We start from the raw sequence: 23,305 nt of genomic DNA, 5'->3' as shown, positions 1-23,305 counted from the left end.
TTTATGAGATAACATACCAAAGATGTAAATACATTATATGTGCATGTACAGTCAATACTTATATGCCAATATCAGGCATACACTTAATTTCAGAACCTGGTCCTAAAGTGCTGCTAAAAGTGGAAGCATCAAGATGAAGCTAGGTTATAAGATAATCAAGATCAAATTTTGTCTGTTAATCAGATTTCTCAGTTCAGTCACAGTAAGCAGAAGAACAGTTCCATATTTGACCTTGCTTTGCTCACTAAAAGAAATTCCTGACAAGATCAAGCCAGATCTCTCCCTATATCAACTCATGCAATAACTTTTATGCAATATCCCTGTTTTACTAACAAGTGAGAGGTATCTCTGCCTTAAGGGGGATGAATATGAAGCCAGCTGACTGTCCTCTGTCCAGATATTCCCATGTCCCAGAGTGATTAGCACTGTCTTGTCAAATTTAGCTCTAAGCCATTTGTGAACACCTTCTTTGTTTATAGTAGCACACTGAAATCTGCACTGATCTCTGTGTTTGCTTTTCTGTGTATCCTATTAACAGCGCACTACATTTCAAGATGTCATACTGCAGAAAGCCGCAAAAGAATTTTTTAGTCAATTTAAACCAAATTTTAAAAAATTACTTTCATTCTGGAAAAATACTGCCTGGTATAATTCTGAGAAAACAACATCAGGGTTTTGTTCCACTGTTATAAAATCAGGGTGACTCTATAAGAATTTTTGTACTGCATTTGAAATTCTTCAATTGCAATTCTGTACAAAAATCTCTATAAAAATCAAACTATGGCTAAGCAGGATTGAACCCTGTAAATGAGCAGCTATGATTTGCTTGAAAAGTGGTATAACAAAATTTTTTAAATCTATGACCTTGAGAGAAATTTTCAAAACTCTGAAAACTGATCAAAAGCCCAGATATTTTTATTATTGCAGAAGAGTAAATTAAACCATAAACCATAATATTTCAGGTTTTTTTCCAGTATAATAAAGCCCGGTGTATTAGATCCTGATTTCCAGCCTTCCTTTCCTAGAGGCAGTCTAGTTATACACATACAGCCAAGAACAACCTTTAACTCAGGACTTGTACTTTTTTTAGAAAACAGAAATACGAAAAAGCAGGAGCTAAGGCACAGAATGGGGAATATTGCTTTACTTAGATTAGTCAAGAATGCATGAGGGAACTGCCTCTACTGGACTTCATGTTAAATTCAGAGCTATGCATTCCACTGCTATAGTAAAAGAACCAGTTTTAAGTGTATTCCATGACTCCCATTTGACCAACTATTTGTTCAGCAGCTGTATGTAGCTCCTACCTGAAGAGACTTTAGCATAATGAAACCAATGCACTGTTACTGTGCACAAATTGCAGAAGACACAAACATGACAAAGCATCTTCTATCCCTGATTTACCAGTTTCCAGCCCATATTTCAAGGTCAATGGGAAGATAGCAAAATGTTAAGGGTTTTTTTTTTTTGCTTGTTTGGGTATTTTTTAATGATGTCAATGATAACAAGTTATTATTGCAACGACAGACTTCTGTATTTCTCTTGACAAACAGGACTGCACTACTGAACTATAAAGCCAGGAAGACTCATACAGTGTGAAAATATGCAGGGGAACAACAGCTGTTAGTCATTATTTTCTCCTTATCCTTTCAACACCTCTCTTTCAATTTGCTCTCTAATGGGTATATCACACTTTCTCCCTAGGATATTTTCTCATGTCAGGCAGGTACTAAAAGAATCCTGAGACAATTAAGAGTCATTGGTCAAAGACACCCCATCTTTTGTTGCTTTCACTGTAGACATTAGAACTAATTTTTTTGCTTTATCAGATAAATCTGATGATGTGTTCTCCTAGACCTTTGTCACTGCTAATGTGATGGAGGATGTTTCTGCTTTTCTTCTTTAGACAATGAACCTTGCCTCCTTTGTTTCCTTTCACAGCCTGTGTTAAATTTCTCAAAAGAGAAATGTGAAATATAAAATAAATTGCTCTCAATTCATTTAGGCCAAAGAAGACTCTATCATCAGACAGCTTTAAAAGATTTCTTTTATGCTTTACCTCACCTGACAAGCTCCACAGTAGCTATTTGGAAATAGAGGGAAAGTAGAAACAATTTTGTTTATGATGACATTTGGCTTATTGCACAAGTTACTATATTTTGCTCTATTCTCTATTTCTTAGCTGTAAGATGAATATGTATTGTAGTTTGAGCTTTTTGTTCACTCTGATTTTGATTAATCTGATTCTACGCCACAGTGAAAATGAGGCAAGGAAAGCCCAAACAGCCACAAATATTACATCCTGAACTTTTCATTGGAAAATACATTTTCCTTTATTAACTCTTAAAGTCATAATTATCAAATTTTCCAAGTGGCCAAAGGGCACAGATCTCCAAAACAACAGTGTGTCCACTGGTGAAGTTGGACTGCATCACAACACCCACAAGCTTGAATGTGTGCACTCTTCCAACTATCTCTTGTTCAAAGTAAATGGGTGTTTTCCTTCAGAAAGGCAAGTCAGTCTACATCTGGTTTTGACTTTAGGACGTGAAAGATTAACCTTATTACATTTCCCACACAGCTTCTAATATGTAACATTTTTTACAACTGGTCCTGCTGATACTATTTAGTGAAATGGATTGTGCTGAAGATATTGTGGAGAAGGCACAAGTCTGTAGTTACTCTTTTTAGAGTAGCAGCCACTTGCAGCTACTGTTGGACAATGCTAAGGTAGACAAACTCCTTATGCCTCATACAAACTCAAGAAGGAAAAAATATTATTCCAAATAGTGCCCCAATTTTTGTGGTGCGTCAATAACGTGGATCTTTAATGGGACGATAAATTACCTGGGGTTTAAGCCCTCCTTCAGCATCTAGGGCAGCTCCATCCCACCAACCCTTCTAGTCCTTATAGCTGATATTATTACTGTTTACCAGCTCTTATATAACTTGTTTCTGCCCTACTCACATGCATCACTGATTTCAACCTCAGAAAGAAAAGGGGAAACAAGAATAATATATAAAAATAGAAACAAAAGGTAAACACCCTTTGGTACCGGGGAACATGGAAATGACATGAGCTCCGTGTAAAACCTTGCACATGTAGTGACAGCATCCAGTGCTGGCAGCAGAATGAAGTATTGGGACCACACAAAGAAAGAATTAAGGCAGGCACGTTTCCTCGATAAAAACACCCTACTAAAAAAAGGAGTGTGTGTGTGTGCATATATACATATAAAAGTATATAAAAAGAACTACCACCGTTGTCTGAGGAGGAACACGTCAGGGAGCGCACTGGGGCTGACGCGTTATTGAGTAAGGACCCCTCCAAGGGTCTTCATGTACCCCGCCATCCCTTTGTCCGTGCCTGCTGCCGCGGGGAGCGGCGGGCGCTGCCATCGGCGGGCGGGTCGCGGTGCCCACACGCCGTCACTCGCCGCTCCGGGGCAAAAACAAACGCGGCTGGAACAACAAAAGGCCGCGGTCGCGGCGGCCGGACCTCGCCGCCGGAGCGCAGAGCGGCCGGGCACGTCCCCGGTGCCGCCGTCCCCCGCTCCGTTCCCACAGGGCTGTCCCCGCCCGCCCCCCGGCAGCTGCCATGTGTCTGCTCGAGTGCGATTAACACCGACTCGCCAAATCCCCCCCACGCCCGCTTCCCCTCCCCGGGCCATTTGGGGCATACACGCGCCCCGTGTTTACACGGCGGCGCCTTCGCGCGGAGCCTCGCTGTGGATGGCGCTGGCAGATGAGCCGGGGGAGGTGGGGGCTCCGCGCCGCGCAGCGCCCGCCGCCGGCTATAAAAGCCTCCGGGCCCGCGGGCGGCAGCGCCAGGAGAGCGGCCGCGAACCGGCGGAGGATGGAGGGCGACTGCCCCCGCCCGCTGTCGGCGGCGCTGCCCCCGCCGGGCTACTCGCCCCTCTCCTCCTCCCGGTGCGGGGGGCGGCCCGATCCGGCCCTGCCCTCGCCCCGCAGCTCCGCGCCCTTCTGGAGACCGTGGGTGCCCGCGCCGGGTGAGGCGGCCCGGCGGAGCGGCCCCGGCCCCGCTGCGGTGAGTGGGACGCGGCGTGGCGGAGCATCTGCCGCCGGCACTGCCGCGCACACGGCTGGGGAGTCGCGGCGGGGCGGGGATGCTCGGGGAGGGCCCGGTGCCGTGCCGGCGGGCTGACCTGTGCTCTCTCCTCCGCAGCCTCACAGCCCCGGCGGGCTGGCGGGAGGCTCCCGAAAGCTGGCGCAGTACACACACCCCGTCAGGTAAGTGACAGTCCCCGGCCGCCGCCAGGGACCTCGGGGCACCAGGGGCCCGTGGCGCTGCGCGGCCACGAGGGAGTCCCTTGCTCGCTAGGGTAGTGTCTTAGCATTAGCTCTCCCGCCCCTTTTGTTTCCAGCCATATATTTATGCAGATAATTAAGTGCCTTGGGAGTGAATTGGCTTTTGAACTGACAGATCCTTGGGCAAATGATTACCAGGACTTGTGGATTTAACATGTTTGAGTTGATGTGCCTCTGTGGTATGAGACATAAGACCTATTACACAGTTATGTGGGTGCTTTTTGGTAGTGGTGGAGTTGGCGGAAGCACCTTGTTACTCATTCCTGTGCCCAGGACTAAAAAAGGCACGGGGCTGTAGTTCCTAGGCTGTGTTGCTGTGCAAACATCTAGCGCCCTCCCAGAGCAAAGAAGCAGGTGGAGACGTGGGAAAGAGCAGCAGGAAGAGAGGGTATGCACTGGCTAAGCCACCACTGCCGAGGAAAATACTTGTGTAACTGCTACTTCAATGATAAAGGTAATAATAGTATCTGGACTGTCAGTTGTGAAAAGGAAATAAAGAAAATAACAGTTGAATCTGTATGAAAGTCAGTATTCAGAAATGCTGGTTTTATGCAAGATTACAAGATGCTTCATATAATTGCACAGGTAGTTTTTACAGATAAGATGTGGTTTGCTTTCAAATCTAGACTCTGATCCTTCAAATACTGATGCACTAAGCAACTGTACAGGTAGACTTCTCTGTGTCTGCTCCAATGCTTAGGTTTGAGTGAATGCTATTGCAGGGAACACTGGTAATGGAGACCTGTTACTAAGCTAATGTCAGTGACTTTGTGATGCCAAGGAAGCAGTGTTCTGTTAAAAAGTACCTTAAAAAGTATTTATTGTAATTGCTAGAAAGCCATCTAGTTGTTTCTTGATGCATTTCTATTTCAAACAATCTGTAGTCAGCATTTCATTATGTTGTAGTGTTCTAGTCTCTTGGCTCTTGGGACTAACATGGTCTGTTCCTTCTAGCAATTTCAAAAACAGAAGCAAAAGAGAAAAGGAACAGGAACTTGGAGTATATTAATTGCAATATATTATCATTAGCTGATAGCCCATGGTACCTGTGATCTTACCAGCCTATTTTGTTAATTTCTGGATACAACACAAAGACTGCTTTAAAATCAACATCTGTGGGACATCTTCCTTCTGTTAATTGTTCTGGGAAAGACAGATGAAATATCAAGGCCTGATCACCTCTAGACCTTTATCATACCTTTGCATTTTAGAATGGTGTGAAACAAGTATCAACATCTTCCTAGGCTGGGGACCTTCAGTAAGAAAATTATTAATTTGATTCAAATGTATTTTTGATCCTGTTTGACAGCCATTCTATTCCCTAGGAATAGTACCAGTAGGGGCAGTGCTACTTGGATCAGATCTCCAGGTAGTGCTGTTAATGAGAGACTGGAATGGGAAGTTTCAGATGCAGGGTCTTGGGCTTTTGTAGTTTTGCTGCAAAACTAGCACTCTAAATGCATCTTTATCTCTTCAGATGAAAATAAGAACCCAGAGATTTTTTTTTTTCCTAATTAACTGTAGAAAGCAATTGAGCATGTAAGGAAAAGCTCTGTAGGATGTTTTTTTTAATAGAATTTAATTTTGTTTTTTTGCATGTCAGCCTCCATGTAAAGTATGTAATAACAATAAGAAAATCTATTATATACTTGTTTCAGACTATTTTGGCCCAAATCACGGTGCTATGATTACTTGTATCAGGAAGCTGAAGCACTTCTGAAAAACTTCCCAGTTCAGGCTACAATTTCCTTTTATGAAGACTCAGATAGTGAAGATGATGAAGATGAACTGGAACAAGATTCAAGAACAGAATCAGGTTGCTGACTGCAGGGAAGGCCAATGCCACTTCTAAGACTTAATTTAAACTTAATATAAATATGTATTATAGTATTTTTAAAGATAATTTATTTCTATGTAAGTTATTCTTAATAAAACTGAGATGTCTTGTAATTTTATCCTTTTTCCTTTGTTCTGTTCCTGGTTTAAGAGGGGATGGTATTGATTATTATTTTTATATCTGAGGTCTTTTAGTTTGTAGATCGTAAGTTGAACATCAATTTTTGAAGCAGAGAACAGATGCCTTACTTTGAAGGGCTCTATGGTTATGTGACTTTGTCAAAGTCTGAAGACACAAGGAAAGTTTGTCATTGTGATTTAGTAAGCTCCATATGGAAGAGTATCAAGGAATCATTGGATTAAGTATTGCAGTTGTGTTGTGCCTGCTGTTACAGAATTTCAAATATAGAGAAGAGAAACAATATAGCTGCTTTTGTAATGGAGGAGAGTCCAAATTCGAATCTAGTTCTTGCTGTATAGAAGAGTTTGCCTTACGTCACTCGTGCTTTCATATATATGTGCTGTGTTGTTATACGTAAGTGATAGTTTCATACTGCATTGGTAAAGTGGACATCAAGAAATAGAAAAAGGTCTAGTGGAGTTGTTACAATAGTGAGCTTGGTTTTAATAATTGAAACAAAGTTTGGTACCAATCATTGTGAAGGCCAAAGCCCCTAAAAGAACAACAAAACAAATCCAAAGCTTTAAGTTGAAGGCCAATGCCTCTGTCAGGCAGCGCCTGTGTACTTACCTGCATCTGCCCTTGCCTGCGTGCTGTGTGTGCTGCTGCTCAGTGTACCAGCACCAGCCAGGGACTGCTTGCCCCGTACCATGCGCTCCCAGCGGCCCTGCTGCAGGACGGAAGCGAGCCCTCACCCAGAGCCTTCTCACACTTAACCCTCGGAGTGTGGCAGCGGTGCCTGCCACAACCTTCCAGCCTAAGCACCTGGCGCTGGGACACCCGGACGGAAAACCTAGAGCAGGGGCAGGCACTCCCCCTCGCACCGGGGGCCACAAGGCGGCGGCCGGGGTACGCACCGCTCCCTGCCTCAGGGATGTCCGCTCCCGGGCGCTCTCCCCCTCACCGGCCCCGAGCCGAAGCTGCGGGCGCTGCTGCCGGCCGGGCTGCGGCCCCGCCCGCCGCGGCGGAGCCTGCGCGCTGTGCCCCAGCTCTCGGCCGGGGCCCGGCTGCGGCCCGGCCCGGCACCATGCTGAACGTGACGCCGCCGGCCTTCCCCGCGCCCGGCTCCCAGCAGCGAGCGGCAGCGGGTGCCCGCAGCAAGGTAGGGGCGGCTCTGCCGCTGGTGGTCGCTTGGGGGGAGGTGAAGGGCGCTCCCGTTTTTCCCGCCGCGCCGGCGGCGGCTGCCTGGCCTGGCCTGGCCCCGCCCGGCCGAGCTGCGGTGGTTCCCGGTCGGTTCCCGGTCGGTTCCCAGCTGCCGCTGGGGCAGGGCTGCCACCGACCGCCCCCCTCCGGCGCCCGCCGAGGGGCCTCGGCAGGATCTCGGGCGAGGGGCCGGCTCGGCTGCGTCGCTGGAAAGCGCTTGGGACTTCCCGTTTGAGAGGACGGCGGTGATAATGCTTCCGGCACCTCCTGCCCCGGCGGTTCTTCCTGTGCAGAGGTGGAGGCTTTCACCTTGGAATTACTGCATGCAGCTTATGCTTTATGTGTTGGATCTTCATCTTTGGAGGGGCTTTGAGAATATTTGTTGTCTAGAGACTTTGCTCGGAAAGCAGACTTGGAGTAAAGTCTCATTAAGCAGTGTGGGTGCTGTAGTTTATATATATGCTTTCGGTTTTTTGCTTCTGTTTTTCCGGTGGTTTTGTAAGACTGCAGTTCTTTAACCCTGTTTCCTGCTGTTGAAATTTGGATCAAAAGGGTTCCCAGACTGTGCTGGTGTTGAAAAGGAAGGTGTTAGATACCCTGAAGATCTCACTCTGCCTTTCAGGACAGGCAGGCCATGGCAATACTTCTCTGGAAAGACTTCTGTCAACTTTCTCTAGATGAGGCTGCAGTTGCTGTAGGGCTTGTAGTCTTTATGAATGCTGTGAAGGCAAAACTTGTCTTACCTGGTCATGATTTTTAAATCTCATTTCTTTATTGCTCATAGTTTTCTAGACCATATCTTAAATGATTTACTACCCCAGGCAGACTTAGTGTCTTCAGTTTGCTTTGGGAAGAGTCATCTGAATGTTTGTTTGAGTTCAGTAATTTCTGTGTCACTATCCAGAACATTCACTTAAACACCCTTACTACTGAGTAGGGCTCCCAGATATCAGTGAATAATATGAGTTAGGTTATTTCTCTTTTATTTTGTCTGAGCCTTCCTATGGAGCTTAGAAAAGTGTATTCTTAAAATGGCTTTTTCTTCTTTTAGAGTTTGAAGTTGTTTGTACATTTGTTATTTTTCAGGTACCTTTAAAACCAGGAAGGAGTCTTATGGATTGGATTCGGCTGACTAAAAGCGGGAGGGACTTGACTGGTTTGAAAGGGAGGCTGATTGAAGTGACTGAAGATGAGCTCTCTAAACACAACAAAAAGGAGGACTGCTGGATATGTATAAGAGGTTGGTGGCTGTGATGTTTCTTTTGGATTTTTTTACCTGGTTTCTCTTTTCTGTACTTAAAAAACAAGCAACAAAACTCAAAAAAAAAAAAAAGAATAAAAGACATACTCCAAGAAAAACGATGTATCTCCTGTGTTTAGGCCAGGTGTAATCTTGACATAATTTGCATAACTTCAAGTAAGAGATTTTTTTGTTACAATGATGTTCTTTGCTTTCAGGCTTTTCAAAATAAGTCTTCCAAATGGGCATATTTTATACCAATTTTATAGCTGCCTATGAAAATAATAAACCACATGATTTTAGTTAATGTATCAAATAAAAAGGACTTAGCAAGAAAATAGTAGTTGACATGTATACTTCTCAGTCTTTGACAGCTTATTAGTTTGAGCAGGTGACTATTTTTAAGGATTGCTTTAGAGCATCCAGAGACATGTAAATATTAAAAATACTACTTAAACCAGGAGAACAGGCTTTAGGAAATAACTGAAAGCACACATGAACATACTGGTTCATAAAACTTAGTAATGCAAATGACAGTTGCCACACAGAAGGAACTGTAATCTCTGTCTACATTGACAAGTACCTGTGGTAACTATGCAATTCTATTTCTTACTCTTTTAAGGAAATTTTAGCTCAGAAGCTGAATCATATATTATTTAGCAGTGTGTGAAGGTGGTCTGGAGCAATAGCTGTGGCTCGAAGAGTATATTCAGAGTTGCAAATGAAGTTCCTAATTGTCTTACAGAAAGGAGAAAACATTTGCTCTGCAGTTTAATCATTTAGAGTCCTAACTACACTAATATCACTGTAAATTAGTTAGGAGGTAACACCAATTTCAATGAAGATAGGAACACTCTTTCTACAGGAATGTCCCATTAGCTACTCTGATCTTAATCTGTTAGTAATAAGATTGACCTGGTAAGGAACGGCATTGATATTTAATAAAATGTCATGTCTGGACTTCAGCAAAAGAAAGTTAAGAATTTCTGTGTGAGGGTGATTGTATTATTGTTGGATGTTAAAGGGGATGAGAGTGAAAGTAAAGGTAAAATGTTATTCAGTACTGGCCTTTGAGCAAAATAATAGGATTGTTAATTCTCTGTGCTGCAGTTGCACGTGCTAATAATCCTGTAGCAGGATGAGAGCTAAAGAAAGCTTGTTTGCTATGGACATCTGTTCGTTCTTCGCTCTGAAAAAGGAACATTTATTGCAGACAGAATTACTGCCTGAAAATGCTTCTGTTTTCTGTTTAATATCATCCTACCTTCACTGCATCTCTGAGGTTGGTTTTTACAAGAACTCCATCAACTTGCCTCTCTATCTTTCCTTAAATTTTTCCAGATCTGCCTTTTCTGTGTTCTCAGATGACTAGTGAAAAAAACATCATAACTGAAAATCACAGTAGCCCTCATATGTGGACAGGTAGTAAAAGAATATAATTATGGAAAAGCTAAATTAGGTCTCTGCATTGGTAGTTAGACTGTGTCTCTAAAAGAAAGAGCAAAAGCCCATGAGAGCAATGTGAACTAACTTGGTTCAAAACCCCAGTGTAGTCAAAGAAAGCTGTCATATAGGGCACAATTTATATATAAAGGGGGGTTCAGGGGAGTTAAAAATGGAGGCTATATGAATGATATTTCTTTTTCTAGCAAGTTTGATGGTAAATTTTGAGTAGTATTCAGGAGGCCATGGCTATACAGTTACTTAAAATTTATTGTGTGCAGTAATCATTGCTGCACACAAGATGGCACAATGAATACAGCCATCAGTAGAGCAGGTCAGTAAAATGTGCAGAGATCCTTCCTTTGTTATTTACGGGGTCTTTGTTGTTGACTGGGATTGTTGTTCTTGCCAGCTAGGATTGCTCCAAGTATGTCTGCCCCAGGCTCAGTGCTGAATGCTTTTCTCTCCTTCTGAAGTAATTAATGGACACTTCCTAATGTCTTCAAAGCTTCTGAAAGCACTGCCACTGTTTCATTTTCGGTAGCTTCCTGTTTTGATGATGTTAAATATCTTCAAATACTTAGGTAGGTAGGGAGGCAAAATAATCATGTTAGTAGCAGTATGTCTGTAGTTAAATCTGTTTATAGCTGCATTCTTCAGGCTCCAATAACACAGTTGCCTAGCAACAATAATTAGCCTTCATCATTTCAGACCTGTAAAGAAACATTGTTTTATCTCGCTGGAAGTGTAGAAACAATGCTGAACCCTTTTACTGGGACAGATACAACCAGAGTTGTAAGCCATTAATGAGCACAAGCTATGTTAAATTTCTGACATTGCTGAATCTGAAGAATAGAAGTTTTGTTGCTGATGGTGACAGTTTTTCCTTGAGTGAGACAGTTTGTTCCTGTAGGCATTTCATTCCATGATGGTGATGGGCGGTAGGGAAACAATGACAACAACACTTCAGGGATAACTTAATTGGAAGGGAAACTGAAAACAATTCTGTGCACTAGCTGGTTCAATTTTGTCTCATTTTAAACCTGCCTGTGGTACTTTTACCCTCTAGCTAGGTTACACCATGTTCAATTTCTAGATTGAAGTCTTAAGCCAGGGCAAGTGGTGTGGCACTGTAGGATTGGCATCTCTGTGTAATAGGATACCTCTTGTGCTCTATACAATTGGGTGACTTAGGTTTCTGTTTTTGTGAAGTCATGCTGTTTGTTCCAATTATGCCTGCTGTTTGCTAGTGCACTCTTTAATTTGCTAACCTTTCCATTATTTTTGGAGGCAGGGGTGGTTGTAGAAATGCTGCTGCTCATATGCTTTTATATTCGGTTTTCTTCAGGATTTGTATATAATGTGACTCCCTACATGGAGTACCATCCAGGTGGTGAGGATGAACTAATGAAAGCAGCAGGAACTGATGGTACAGATCTCTTTGATCAGGTGAGAACTACTGGCAGCAAATGACACTTGCTTACCATACTTTGAAAAATGCATGTTTGTGATTATTTTTAGGGTGTTTCAGTGCAAATGGTGATTTGAACTTCTTCAATCCTAAGGAAAGGCAGCAGATCACTGCTTAAAATTACACGTGTTGGAAGAGACATGTCATTTAAACTTTGTATCAAAAGACACTAATGAAAATGTCACTTTGTTGTTAGAATTATGCTTCAATTAGACCCCTTTTTTGTAGGAGAAATAGCGATAAAACTAGCAATAATGCTACCACCTTCTTAATAAGTTGCTGCAATGGCTGCTGTTGTTGAAGAGGCCTATTTTTCCAAGAGCTTTCACTTTTTGAAGAAAGCTTGTATAATTCTTTGTCTATTTACTTGGCAGCTCTATTATCAGAAAAGATGCTGGAGCTTCTATTAACTTTAACTGGTGAACAAATCACAAGATGACAGTTGGTCTCTTATTTGTTTACTATTTCTTTAAATATTTTTACAATACTTGAAAAATAAAGATTCTTTAGCATGGGTGTGCTTTCTGCAAGGGATCACAAGCTTGGTGCTGTAAAATGTGATTCACTGAGTTAGTATTTTTTAGAAACACATTCTGTGGATCTCCATTACTAGGTTTATCTGAGAAACTGGGAAAGAGCAGAAAAGAAATCTCCTCTGTTTCTGAAAGGAAATATGTTACCTCTTTACATGTTGTGCATCAGAGTATGTTATGCCTTCATCTGCAAGATGTTTTTAACATTGTAAATAAAGATGGATAATTCCACAAATTAGGTGCTGGTTTTAGGCATAATTCTTTGATTTCAAGAAATTTGTAGTAGCAAGTATCCAGTTTCAAGTTGTGGCTTGCAATTATGTTGCTGGGTCATTCTATGATGTCCTTGAAAAAAGGAGTCTTGACATCGGGAGTATTTGGGGAAGCTCCTGTAGTTAAGTTCAGATATATGCTTGCAACTTTTTAGTTTATCATGGGAATGGAAGCAGGTTTAGAGCCTGAAAATATGCTTTTCACTTTTATCGTTTCTGGCTTATGACTTTGCTGTTACTGGAGGTGTTTGTTTTCCCCGCTGCTTTAGCCTTCTGTTTCTGTCAGATAGTGGTCTTTTTTTAAGAGCTTGGTAGATTGCTAGTGTTCCCCAAATTTCTGGAAAATTAACTGTCATTCATAATCCTTCATTTCTTTCTGTTACCTGTATATGAAGAAACTACAACTTGTTGATGGGATTCTTTGTCTCATCTCCTTAGCTAGTCCAGTTTAAAGTTTTTATTTTAAATCTAGATACCATTCAAATTTGTCATGCAACACTTTGTTTCCTTTTCTCTTCTTGTGATGTTATCCTGGATGCCCTATCAGAATTCGCTTTTCTGCCATCCATTTCCTCTTCAAGTTCTCCAGTTCTGGTCTGTAAAGCTACTGCTTTTTCTTCACTTTATTTTACTTTCTAAAATAGGGAATTTTCAAATGATTCAGTGATAGTAGGAGAGAAGCAAACAGAAATACGCCAGCTTGGTAGGAGGTGTGTGTTTGTCTTAACTTATTCTTTGTTTGTTTCCTTCATCCCTTTTCCCTTCACTTGTCTAAACAAGACTAATAAACATTGTGGTAATGACAAGGTCTTTATTCTTTTAGTTGTGTAGCATGCATCATAAAAATGCTGCTCTGAAATATATTCTGTAGCTCAAGGTTATGATGTTCAGATATTGCAAAGCATAAATGAGTAACTCAAACTATTGTTGCTTCTTTCATAATCCTATGGTTTCACTTAATGCCATGATATCTGTAATAGAAGTAAAAATAAGTACTGACTGATGTAATAGTGACTTATGTGTTTAAAAAATAATCTGCTAAATGAATTATATTAGTCAATATACAAAAATGAACTTTTCTATTTCAGAGCATAGAACAACATAGTAAGAATTCCAAATTTTATGAAAAAATATTTTCTTAATGTAGGTTCATCGCTGGGTCAATTATGAATCAATGCTGAAGGAATGTCTTGTTGGGAGAATGGCTGTCAAGCCTATTGCTGCTCCAAAAGGTGAGTTGTTTTAAGAATGAATATTGTCTATTATACTTTATTCCAAAATTATCTGGAAATTGTAAGAAATCCTAAATCACCTCATATTTATGAGGAGAGTCTCTATTCTTGCATAGAGTTGAAGGCTTTTGTATATATTAATTTTTTTACAGCAGATACCTGACGATGAAATTGTTGTATAGTTGAAGACTTGTCATGTACTGCTATATTTCTTCTTTTCAGTCATTAGAAAACAGCTGTGCATGTGTGTTACATGTCTGTGTGTATAGAAAAGACCTTTTACTTCCCTACCATCCCTCTTTTTTCTTCTGAACCCTGAGGAAAAACTGTCATAGGCAGCTCTCATCTTGAAATAAAAGTCAGTATTTTCAATCTGGTGATTTCAGCGCCTTACATACATCTAGCATGTTGCTTAAGTACTGAGATCTTTGTTCACTTCATGAGCAGTTACTCTTTCCAGAACGCTTTATTGGCTCCTTTAGTTTGAATTTACCTTGAGAAAATTTTGCTGATACAACAGACTCCTCTGAGCCAGGAGAGCAAGAAATGAAGTATAGTCTTAGAATGTAGGTGATGGTTTCCAGAAACTTTAATCTTCAGTCTGTTTTTTGGTTTGTAGGCCACAGCCAAAATTTCCTATACCTGGGAAGCAGACACTGTTACTCAATACTGACCCTTAACAAAACTGCAGTGAAAATAATGAAAGGATTAATGATTACAACTATTTTTCTCCAATTCTGTGGCATACTTCAGTTCACAATTTTAGCTATCTTGTAGCTCTTCAGCTCCTGAAGAAGTGCACTGCGTCCTTCCTTAATGCTTAGATAACATCATCTTAACAGTTAGGTTGAGTTTGGTCTTTGTGTGAAGTAGAGTAGTATTTTATGTCTCCATGATGCTAGGTAGCTAATTACAGTGTGGAATTTTTAGGGTAAATGCTACAAAGTATGGAGAAACCTCAGCAGCATAGTTGCCTCACTGAGTTGAGGCATTACAGAGATGTTACTGCTACTTTGTCAACTGAGTTAGAAATTTAGAAATAAACATGAATTTTGTTGATTTTATTAATCTAACTTTTTTACAACTGGAAGGAATTCTTGTGACAGCCAGTCAGTAAAACATAGATACATCTTCACTCCTTCTGGCTCTGGCAGTCCATTTTCTGCTGTTCCCTTTTTATGCTTTGTTTGTTAATAGGACTATCTTTATCTTCTTTGCTGTAGTAAAATTTGCAGGATAAAGTTTGTCAACTATATAAAACCAGTTCTGTTGCCTGTGCCACTTTTAGCCATTTCAGACTTGAAAAAATGTAATTTTGTTAATAAAGAATCAAATTGATAACAGAACTACAGATTCATTTAGGTTGGAGAAGACATCCAAGATTGAATCCATCCTTTGAACAGCCACCACCTTGTCATCTAGACCATGGACTGAGTGCCATGTCCAGTTATTTCTTGAACACTTCCAGGGATGGTGACTCCATCACCTCCCTGGGCAGCTTGATACAATACTTGACAGTGCTTTCAGGGAAGTTCTTCTGATCTCCAACCAGAACCTCCCCTGGTGCAGCCAAGTGGTCAACCCCCATCTGGCTATACCCTCCTTTCAGGGAGTTGTAGAGAGCAGTAAGGGCCCCCTCAGCTTCCTCTTCTCCAGGCTAAACACTCCCAGCTCCCTCAGCCACTCCTCATAGGATTTACCCTCTAGACTGTTCACCAGCTTTCTGGCCCTTTTCTGGAACACTCCAGCATGGGACTTGCTGAAATCCTTCACTGTAAGATTCTCAAGGTTTATTTCAGTTCCCAGGAGGTTATATATCCTCCTCCTTTGAATTATCAAAAAGTTCTTGATGTACTTCCCTATTATCCAGCACTAATTCTAGTCTTTTATCCTTCTAGAAGACCATATTCTGCAAAGTTTGCATTTCAGAATAGAAGAATAAATTACTAAATTAAGGTGCATGTCTTTGAATAGAGGATTAAATTTGCCCTATAAGTATAGAGGGAAGACAAGACTTCAAATTGTGGATTGCATTGCTTTCTTTTTGTGACAGAGAGTGAATGTTCAGTAGTAGGACAAACATTGGTACTTGCTATTTGGTGCAATCTTACTACAGTGCAGGGAAGGCAGATGTAGGTTTGTTGGGGCATTGCTGGAAGATTTGTGGTTGTTTAGCTTAGAGTTGTTTTTTTTCCTGTGTTTTGGTGGTTTCTTGGGAGATGGTGCAATTTGCTTACTGAACTGCTTAAGGAAAATGAATTGGTTCTTGCACGCTCTAGGTTGTTGGGTTTTTTTCTGAGAAAGAAGAGTCTGTTGAAAATGCTGGCAATAGTGTTTTGTCAACTTGTATTTTGAGAATGCTGCCTCACGCTTTTAGTAGTGACTAAGAAGAAATTCTGAAGTGTCCCGTCTTGATTACAGTGGATCTTTGCACTGAAACATGTAGGGTTTGTATTTGCTCAGAAGGCCAGTGCAGTACTCATGTATGTAAGAGGTGATTTCAGAATCTCCCTCAGCAAACCTGCATAGCATGAAACTGCTTGCTGTCCATTCAGGATGCTCAGCTGTAGACATTAGCACATTCTGAAGAGTTTTAATAATGCTGATGTTTCCAGAGACACTTGTTAGTGTATAGTAACATAGTCCCTATGTTACTTTAGTGGTTACTTGGGAGTCAGAATGCATATTGTATTATTGTTAATTCAACAAGATTGGACTTAGAACTGTGATGTCACCCAGGGAACAGAGGCAGGGCTCTGCCTTCACTGTGTCTCACATGGTCCTTAAAATTGCAGTGTTGATTTCTGTGTGGTGTGTTAAAGTGTAGTGAAATGAGAGTAGACTTCTAAATACAAAAAATTGTCTTTCATTAGATAGAAGTTTTTGTGAATACCTTGCCCATCCTGGTGTATAGTAGAATAAGCAGACAAATGTTGCCTCAACCAAAAATTTGTGGAGTATTTTCTTTTTACCTCAACTGAAAATGTGTGGGGTATTTTCTTTTACCTTACTGTGGCACAACATGAAAGCCTCTGATGAAGGCTGAAGAGCACTCAAGTAATTTTGCAATACCATATGGTAGGTGCTTTGCTCTAGGAGCCTTCCTTAGCTTCTGTCTAGCATTTTTCCTCTAACAGTGGCTGGTGTGATGCAGAGCACCGGGAAGGATATGGAAAAACAGGGAAGAAAAATTCCCATTTTGGTTTTCATAAAAGGGTGCAGGAATAACAGATCTGTTTTTCCTGCTTTGAGGGAAACAGTAAAGGTAAGAAGAAGCCCAAACTTGGCTCCCAGTAGAGAGAATATAAATTGGATCTTTCATATTAGGACATTCTGAGATGTGCAATGTAGAGAAGGGCAGAAATGGGGCCAGGTATATCCAGAGATTTCCTTTTCCCACAGATTCACTGTGAAGAGAAGGACATGAGGATGAGCACCTTAAAAATGAATTGACACCTGGTCTTTTTTTTTTTTTTTTTTTTTCCTTCCTGCTAGAGTTGGTTGGCTTGGAATAGTTGTAGCATACTGTAGAATTATTGAAAAACTCAGATAATAACTTGAAAATAAAATCATTTGGCAGTGGGAGCTTATAGGAAGATTTTCTTTTTTTCTGTGTTCCTGCCAAGGATTTGGTTTAGTTTTCTAAGGATTGGGCTGGTCAGATCTGCAGTCCACTGTGTCATGTCGTGAGACACGTGTCATTGGAATTCTTAACAGATTCAGTGAACTTCTTAGCTATGAAGCTTATAAAAGATGATTTGTGATGTTGTTTTTTTTAAAGCGTAGGGTTCTGCCATTTCTTGTCCTTAAGTGCTGTGCAACTTTTGGCACTTGTACCAATTTTTTAATTAGACATAATTTTTTTGGAATGGTAATGAGTGCTGCATTTATTTGTTGCTTCTTGATGTCTGAAGCATCCTGGTCATTCCGTTAAGCCTTTTGGAAGGTTTATTTGGAGATCCTTTGGCTAATTTAGCATGATGTGGGCAAGTACTGTAACTTCTTAACCCTTGTGCTTGTTGTTTTTTCTTAGTGCTTGCAGAGATTTCTTCTACTGTGTCTGAAGACAAGAAGCAGCTTAATGGTAAGTTTTCACCTGAAGCCAAGTGGGGAGTGAATCTCAAACTTATGTGAATATCACTGAACAAGCAGTATTTACCCACGCTTCTTTTTGCATTTGAATCCAGAACTGAGGCTGTAGTGATCTGTGGAAATTTCAGAAGGCAAAATCCTAACCAAGTACTTCGAATTCTGTGTTTGAAAGTATTGTAAAACTGCAGTAAAAGAGTGTAGACAAGGGAGGTATGGGATGGACAAGTCACTTGTCTGTGAGGTGCTGGGAAGATTTTCTGACAAAGTCTTTTCTATCTGGTCAGGTCTTCCGCTTGTTTTGCTGGTTCCTTTTTTTTTTTTTTTTTAAAGTGCAAAATTTTGCATTTCCTTCTGAGCTTCATGAAGTTTTTGTCAGCCCATTTCTTCAGTCTCTCTGCATCCCTTAGTAACCTTAACTTTTCATGTTTTGCCTGTTTGCATGATTTGTTGTTGCTCTGACTGGGAGAGTGTGTGTCCTGTAGGTTGCTAGTGACTGTGTGAAACAGTATCAGCATTCCCTGTTTCCTAGGGAGTGCTAACAGTAACTAGCCCCCAGCTGGACTTTGTATGCTGATCACACCTTTTGTGACTGGCAGTTCTACTCATTTTCTCTCTATGATTCAATCCACCTACCAAACCAAGCTCTATCCAATGTAGCTATGAAGATGGCATGAGAACCTTTATCACTAGCCTTGAGATTGTGGAAACCAGTCCTGTGATGCAGGGTTGTAATTCTGCTGTTCATCTGGTCACCTTAAATTCTTTATTTCATGCCTGCCATCAGCCTTTGGCTTCACCCACAGCTTTTCTTAGTTGTGATCACCATGACTAATAAAGCACTTTGCTTAATTGGTTCACTGATCACCTGAATCATCATCTTTTTATTGCAGCGTGAATCATTGTTTTCATGTAGCATCTTGCATCTAAAATCAGTATCTAAATAAATTGGTTTGCCAGAATGTTCTTTTCTGTTGTGGCTGTTCATATATTTCTCTGAACCTGTAAAAGCATATAGGAATAAGTAAGACCATGGATTCCTGTTTTCTGTGGAGGCCAAGCAGATCATGTGATGTGTCTTCAAGAAAGGCTTAGCTTTTGAGAAGGCTTTTATCGTTAGGTGATTGGTTTTCTTTTGCAGTGATCTGACTGCTCTGCCATTTAGCTTCCTTGGCAGCTGCAGATGGTGTGTATTTAGGAGTAATTAAGGATCAAAGAATAAGTAATTTAACTGAGTTTTTAATGCTTTGGGTTAATTCTCCCATATGGGTGATCAAATAGTTTTGACAGATTGGATTAGACCAGAGTAGCTCTCTTTGTTTTTATCTACTTCCCACGTGGTAGAGCCACTCAATTACTGTTTAAGCTTGTAGTCATACTACAAAACTTACTGGAGTTTAGAAGATAATAGTCTGGGTAATTGAGAATTCATGTGCTAATTATTTTATGCGTAGCCATTTCAGATTTGCAAGGTTTGCCTTTGAACGGGCTTGAAACCAACACTTACGAGCTGTTCAGTCTGAACTTCTTCCATCATCATTCTATCTAGCTTCTTTGTGTCAAAAATGATGCAGGATTGCTGTTGCTTTTATCTATCTCTGTCCTCAAGATTTTGCCAAATATATTCAATTTCTATTATGCCAGAGATTAGTACAACTGACATTTTGAAAGACTGACCAACTGTTGCTTCCCAGCAAAGGCTGTTTCACACTGTTTCATGCAGTTAAATAGTTAAAGTGAGTATCTGAATTCTTTGAAAATTCTTAGCAAAGTGCTGTGTAGAAGGATTAGGGCTGATATCTCTGCTTAATCGACTGACATGAAATTTTATTTGTGAATTAGGTTAGATCAGACATCTCAAATTGAATTTATTCACATGAATTGTATAAACACAGTTCTGTTAAAGGAAAGTCACTCAGATAACATTTTTGCCTTTCTGTGCTTCACTATCACCAAGTGTAAAAGCACAAGTTAATAACTGATGAAACTGAATACAACACAGGTACTGTGGTGTGTGGAACTCAAGTTCTGAAGTAGACCCCCATGTTCTAGGACCTTGCTCACCAAGAGAGTGCTGAATAAAAACTAAATACCTTAAATGTACATAGTCTGGCTACTGTGGAAATAAAGCCACCAAATATTGTTCGAGGACACTTAAAACATTCAGTTAAAAAATGCAAAACCACAAACCCCTAACATACCTGAGTATTATTTATATTAAGCAAGCATCCCGGCAGATATTTTAATGACTCTCTGCTCTCTGCAGGTGTGCTTCCTGAGAAGAAAGTACTGGCTTCTTCTTCTAAAGATTTAAGTCCAAGGTAAGCCTTTGTCTGTCATTGTCTGTTAAGCATTCTGTTTAAGAGTTCTGTGCAATTCTTAGTAAAAACAAGGCAAGATCTTCCATGGTTAGCTCTTGAAATTTCAATTAAATAGGTGTGTGTCATTACTGTCCTTGTATAAATAGGAAAGTTGAAGTTCAGGTTTAAACAGCTTGCCAGAGGTCATATGGGCAGATGATCGTTCTTTGCTTGTTCTGTTGATTCCTAAATCTTGTGCTGCCTTGATTGTATATAAATGTATGGCTTGTATTTGCAGGCTCCTCAGCTTTGTTTCTTGAGAAAACTCATGGAAAATGATTCCAACAGGACTGATTACTTTCTTGACTTCAACTAATTTGTCTGTAAACAATTGCCGTGCCTTGAAAAAGGGTATAATTTCAACCTGAAATATATTAAGATATGATAGCTGCATTATGTAAAGCAAAGGAGGCCCTAAAAGCTCAGTGTGATATGCCTGCTGTTATCACTGAGGCATCATTTTATTCCATGATGCCTTTGGCCCTCAGGGTGCAGTTTCTTACTTGGCATCAAAATCCCCTGGGAGTGTGTGTTCTCTGGGCTAGTTATATGCAGTCGTAAAATACTGTGGCTTGTAAACAATTGGAATGAGGTTTGTTTTCTGAAGTGGTCTCCAAACCTTGCTGCCTTTCTTCCCACATGTGTCTGGAAAATTCTGACATATGACTGGAAAATGTGCAGCCTAAAATATGTTGACTATCGGAAGTGTTTGCACCTCCCTTTGTGCCTGTTTTTCTGGTCCAGGAGTAGATGGAAGTTACTTCCTGGGAAGTGCAAGGCCATGCAAATAATTAGCATTTGAAGGCTTTTTTTTTTTTCCCTTACTTTAGCCTGGATTTATTACAAGGTTTGGACTTGGGAACATAGGAATGAATGCAAAAACTTGATATATGGAGATGAAGGGAACTGTGTTTTTGTGGTATGTGCATCAAATCTTTAACTCTTGGAAGCCACCCTGCCTATTTAATGCTTCTGTCTGGACTCAAGATTTTAATCATCTGTAAGCAAGGTTCATATACTATAAAGAGAATGCATGTGCTTTTTAAGTAAAACTAATGCCCTACAATTTTAGCTACAGTGTACTGACTATCAGGATACATAATTAGATAGTTATTTTAGTAGTTTTGTCAAAATTACTGACATTGGACTTAGTCTTCAAAAGTAGTAATATATTTGGCTTGTAGATTTGTTAAACAAGCTCTGTTTGAAGGCTTGGGGTTAAATATGTTTTGATATGCTCCAAGTATATATTTTTTTCCTTATTTTTTGTTTTACAGTTATGACTGGTTCCAAACAGATAGTTTGATCAAAATTGTCATATATACTAAGCAGAAGGTAAGCATATTTCATGAAGGAGGAATTATAAGATCCAGTTGTGATCTAGCTTGAATTCTAGGAGAACTTTATAAAAATTGGTTTTATTTTTTTTTTCCCCTTGGCTATGAAAGAACATGAATGCAGAGTTGGTGATAGTTGACTGTCAAGACAAACAATTACGGGGAGAGATCATCATGGATGACCACTCATATCTTGTAGAAGTTGGTAGGTACCGTCATTTTGCAGTTGAAAGTACTGAATTTTCATTCTACTATATTAAAACCCGCTCATCAGACCATAAGCATTTTGCATGTACCAATTAATATTTTATTCCTCTATTATTAGAGATGGTTAAAGTTCCTTGATATAAAGGGATTATGTTGTTTATCAACTCACATCTTCATTTGTTTAGTATGCACTAAATTTCTTACATGTGGACTAAAATGCAATAAGAAATTGATTTTAAAGTAGTGTAAAATCTTTCTTCAACTGTGTTTTTTACAATTATTACAAAGCCATCATTCACAAGGGCAAGTACAGTAATTTCAGATGGGTGGATTTACATGAGCCATTGTTATAAGTAATGGGAGAAATAATGCCTTCATGCATGAGGCTTGCAGAACTCATGAGTTAAATTTGAAGACCAAATAAACATGTGTAACTTTTTAGGGTTATTAGTTCACTCAGTATTCCTTGACTTATATTTTCTGTATATATGATGGCTGGAATGTAATTTTGTTATTTCTTAACACAGAGTTTGTTTGTATTTATTTCAGATTTGGATCATGCAGTTTCAGAAGATGTGGCTGGTAATTTGTCTCTTGCAGCAGTTCTGTGTCTCTTCTAGGATAGTCCAGTCAGGAGCTGAACTTCTGTGATCCTTGTTGATCCCTTCCAACTCATGATACTTTCAATTTCTTTTTCTGACTCATCAGATACTTTACAGTTTTGCTTACCATCAGGTCCTGAGACAGTCAGTCAAACCAAGCCAGAACATTATTTTTTTTTTTAATTGTGGCATTTGGGCCTGTGAGAGTAGTAAGTTAATAGTGCTTATCCTTCTAAATATGACTAATTGTTAAAATAGCTGGAAGTTAGTTCTGTTGTGTATTTGTAAACTGTTCTTTGCTTAGACTGGGATTTTCTTGGATTTAATTGTTAATTCAAATGACCTTGAAAAGAAAGTAGTAAGTAGTGATAACCACCAGTTTCCAGTACATGAGGACTCTGGGTTCATGAGCATTTTTCTTGACCAGAATGGTCTGTGAAGTTGTCCTAGTTCCACAATTTATTTAGCAAATAATGTGTATTAATTATGCATATGCAGTTAGTGCTTGTTTTAGCTGCACTCTAAAACATTATCGAGAGAGCCTGGAAGTACCTTTAATTAGATATTCTAACTTAAAAAATAAGTCATGAGAAATGAGTAATTGTTCTGAATTTCATTATAGTTGATGTGTGAAATAATTTTTTGTATGAAGTATAGCTAGAAGTAACAATATGAAATCTTTTCTCTTTTAGTAAATATTGCTGAAAAAATAGGGAAAGTAGAGATCATCTTAAATAAAAAGGATAACATCCATTGGAAAATGCTGGGACAGCCTCGGGAGGGTCATAATACATTTATCAAACGCACAGTCAGAGGTAAGCAATTTCATGGCCATCTACCAGCTGTTTTAAGACTTCTTGAAGCTTATTAGTCATATTTGGTTTTTTTCCAGGATTTTATTTTAATGTTGTTGTACCTTCATTTCTTTCACAATTGTCTGATCTTGATAGCTGTTCAGGAATTTTCCTAGAAAGGGTTTGACTTGGAGGAGGGTTTTTTGCTTTGCTTTAGTTTCTTGGTTTTTGTCCCT

At 40.1% G+C, this 23,305-nt stretch overlaps 2 protein-coding genes across 3 annotated transcripts in view; both read left to right on the top strand.

Moving 5' to 3' along the window:
* The first annotated feature begins 3,745 nt into the window (after positions 1 to 3,745).
* RIPPLY2 (ripply transcriptional repressor 2) lies at positions 3,746 to 6,164 on the top strand. The gene is made up of 3 exons (XM_088053609.1): positions 3,746 to 4,048; positions 4,187 to 4,251; positions 5,988 to 6,164. Exons 1-3 carry the CDS (start codon positions 3,746 to 3,748, stop codon positions 6,151 to 6,153), a joined length of 534 nt encoding a protein of 177 aa, XP_087909735.1. The 3' UTR covers positions 6,154 to 6,164.
* A 1,172-nt stretch (positions 6,165 to 7,336) lies between these two features.
* Positions 7,337 to 23,305, top strand: part of CYB5R4 (cytochrome b5 reductase 4) — a 29,162-nt gene continuing 13,193 nt past the window's right edge. Inside the window, exons 1-10 of one of the 2 annotated variants that reach the window (XM_014248354.2) lie at positions 7,337 to 7,448; positions 8,576 to 8,729; positions 11,521 to 11,621; positions 13,596 to 13,680; positions 17,714 to 17,764; positions 20,036 to 20,090; positions 21,407 to 21,464; positions 21,578 to 21,671; positions 22,223 to 22,255; positions 22,968 to 23,090. In XM_014248354.2, coding sequence (XP_014103829.2) covers positions 7,374 to 7,448; positions 8,576 to 8,729; positions 11,521 to 11,621; positions 13,596 to 13,680; positions 17,714 to 17,764; positions 20,036 to 20,090; positions 21,407 to 21,464; positions 21,578 to 21,671; positions 22,223 to 22,255; positions 22,968 to 23,090 — 829 coding nt within the window. In that variant the 5' untranslated portion in view covers positions 7,337 to 7,373. Of the gene's footprint in view, positions 7,449 to 7,764; positions 7,785 to 8,575; positions 8,730 to 11,520; positions 11,622 to 13,595; positions 13,681 to 17,713; positions 17,765 to 20,035; positions 20,091 to 21,406; positions 21,465 to 21,577; positions 21,672 to 22,222; positions 22,256 to 22,967; positions 23,091 to 23,305 lie in introns of those variants that run through there. The other variant, XM_088053608.1, reaches the window with a different exon arrangement.

The sequence above is a fragment of the Pseudopodoces humilis genome, chromosome 3 (genome assembly GCF_049639895.1).
Source record: "Pseudopodoces humilis isolate 2021_Gansu_Grassland_sample_001 chromosome 3, ASM4963989v1, whole genome shotgun sequence".
Taxonomy (NCBI): domain Eukaryota; kingdom Metazoa; phylum Chordata; class Aves; order Passeriformes; family Paridae; genus Pseudopodoces; species Pseudopodoces humilis.
The sequence above is the reverse complement of the archived record's forward strand: the minus strand, read 5'-3'. Positions and strand labels throughout refer to the sequence as shown.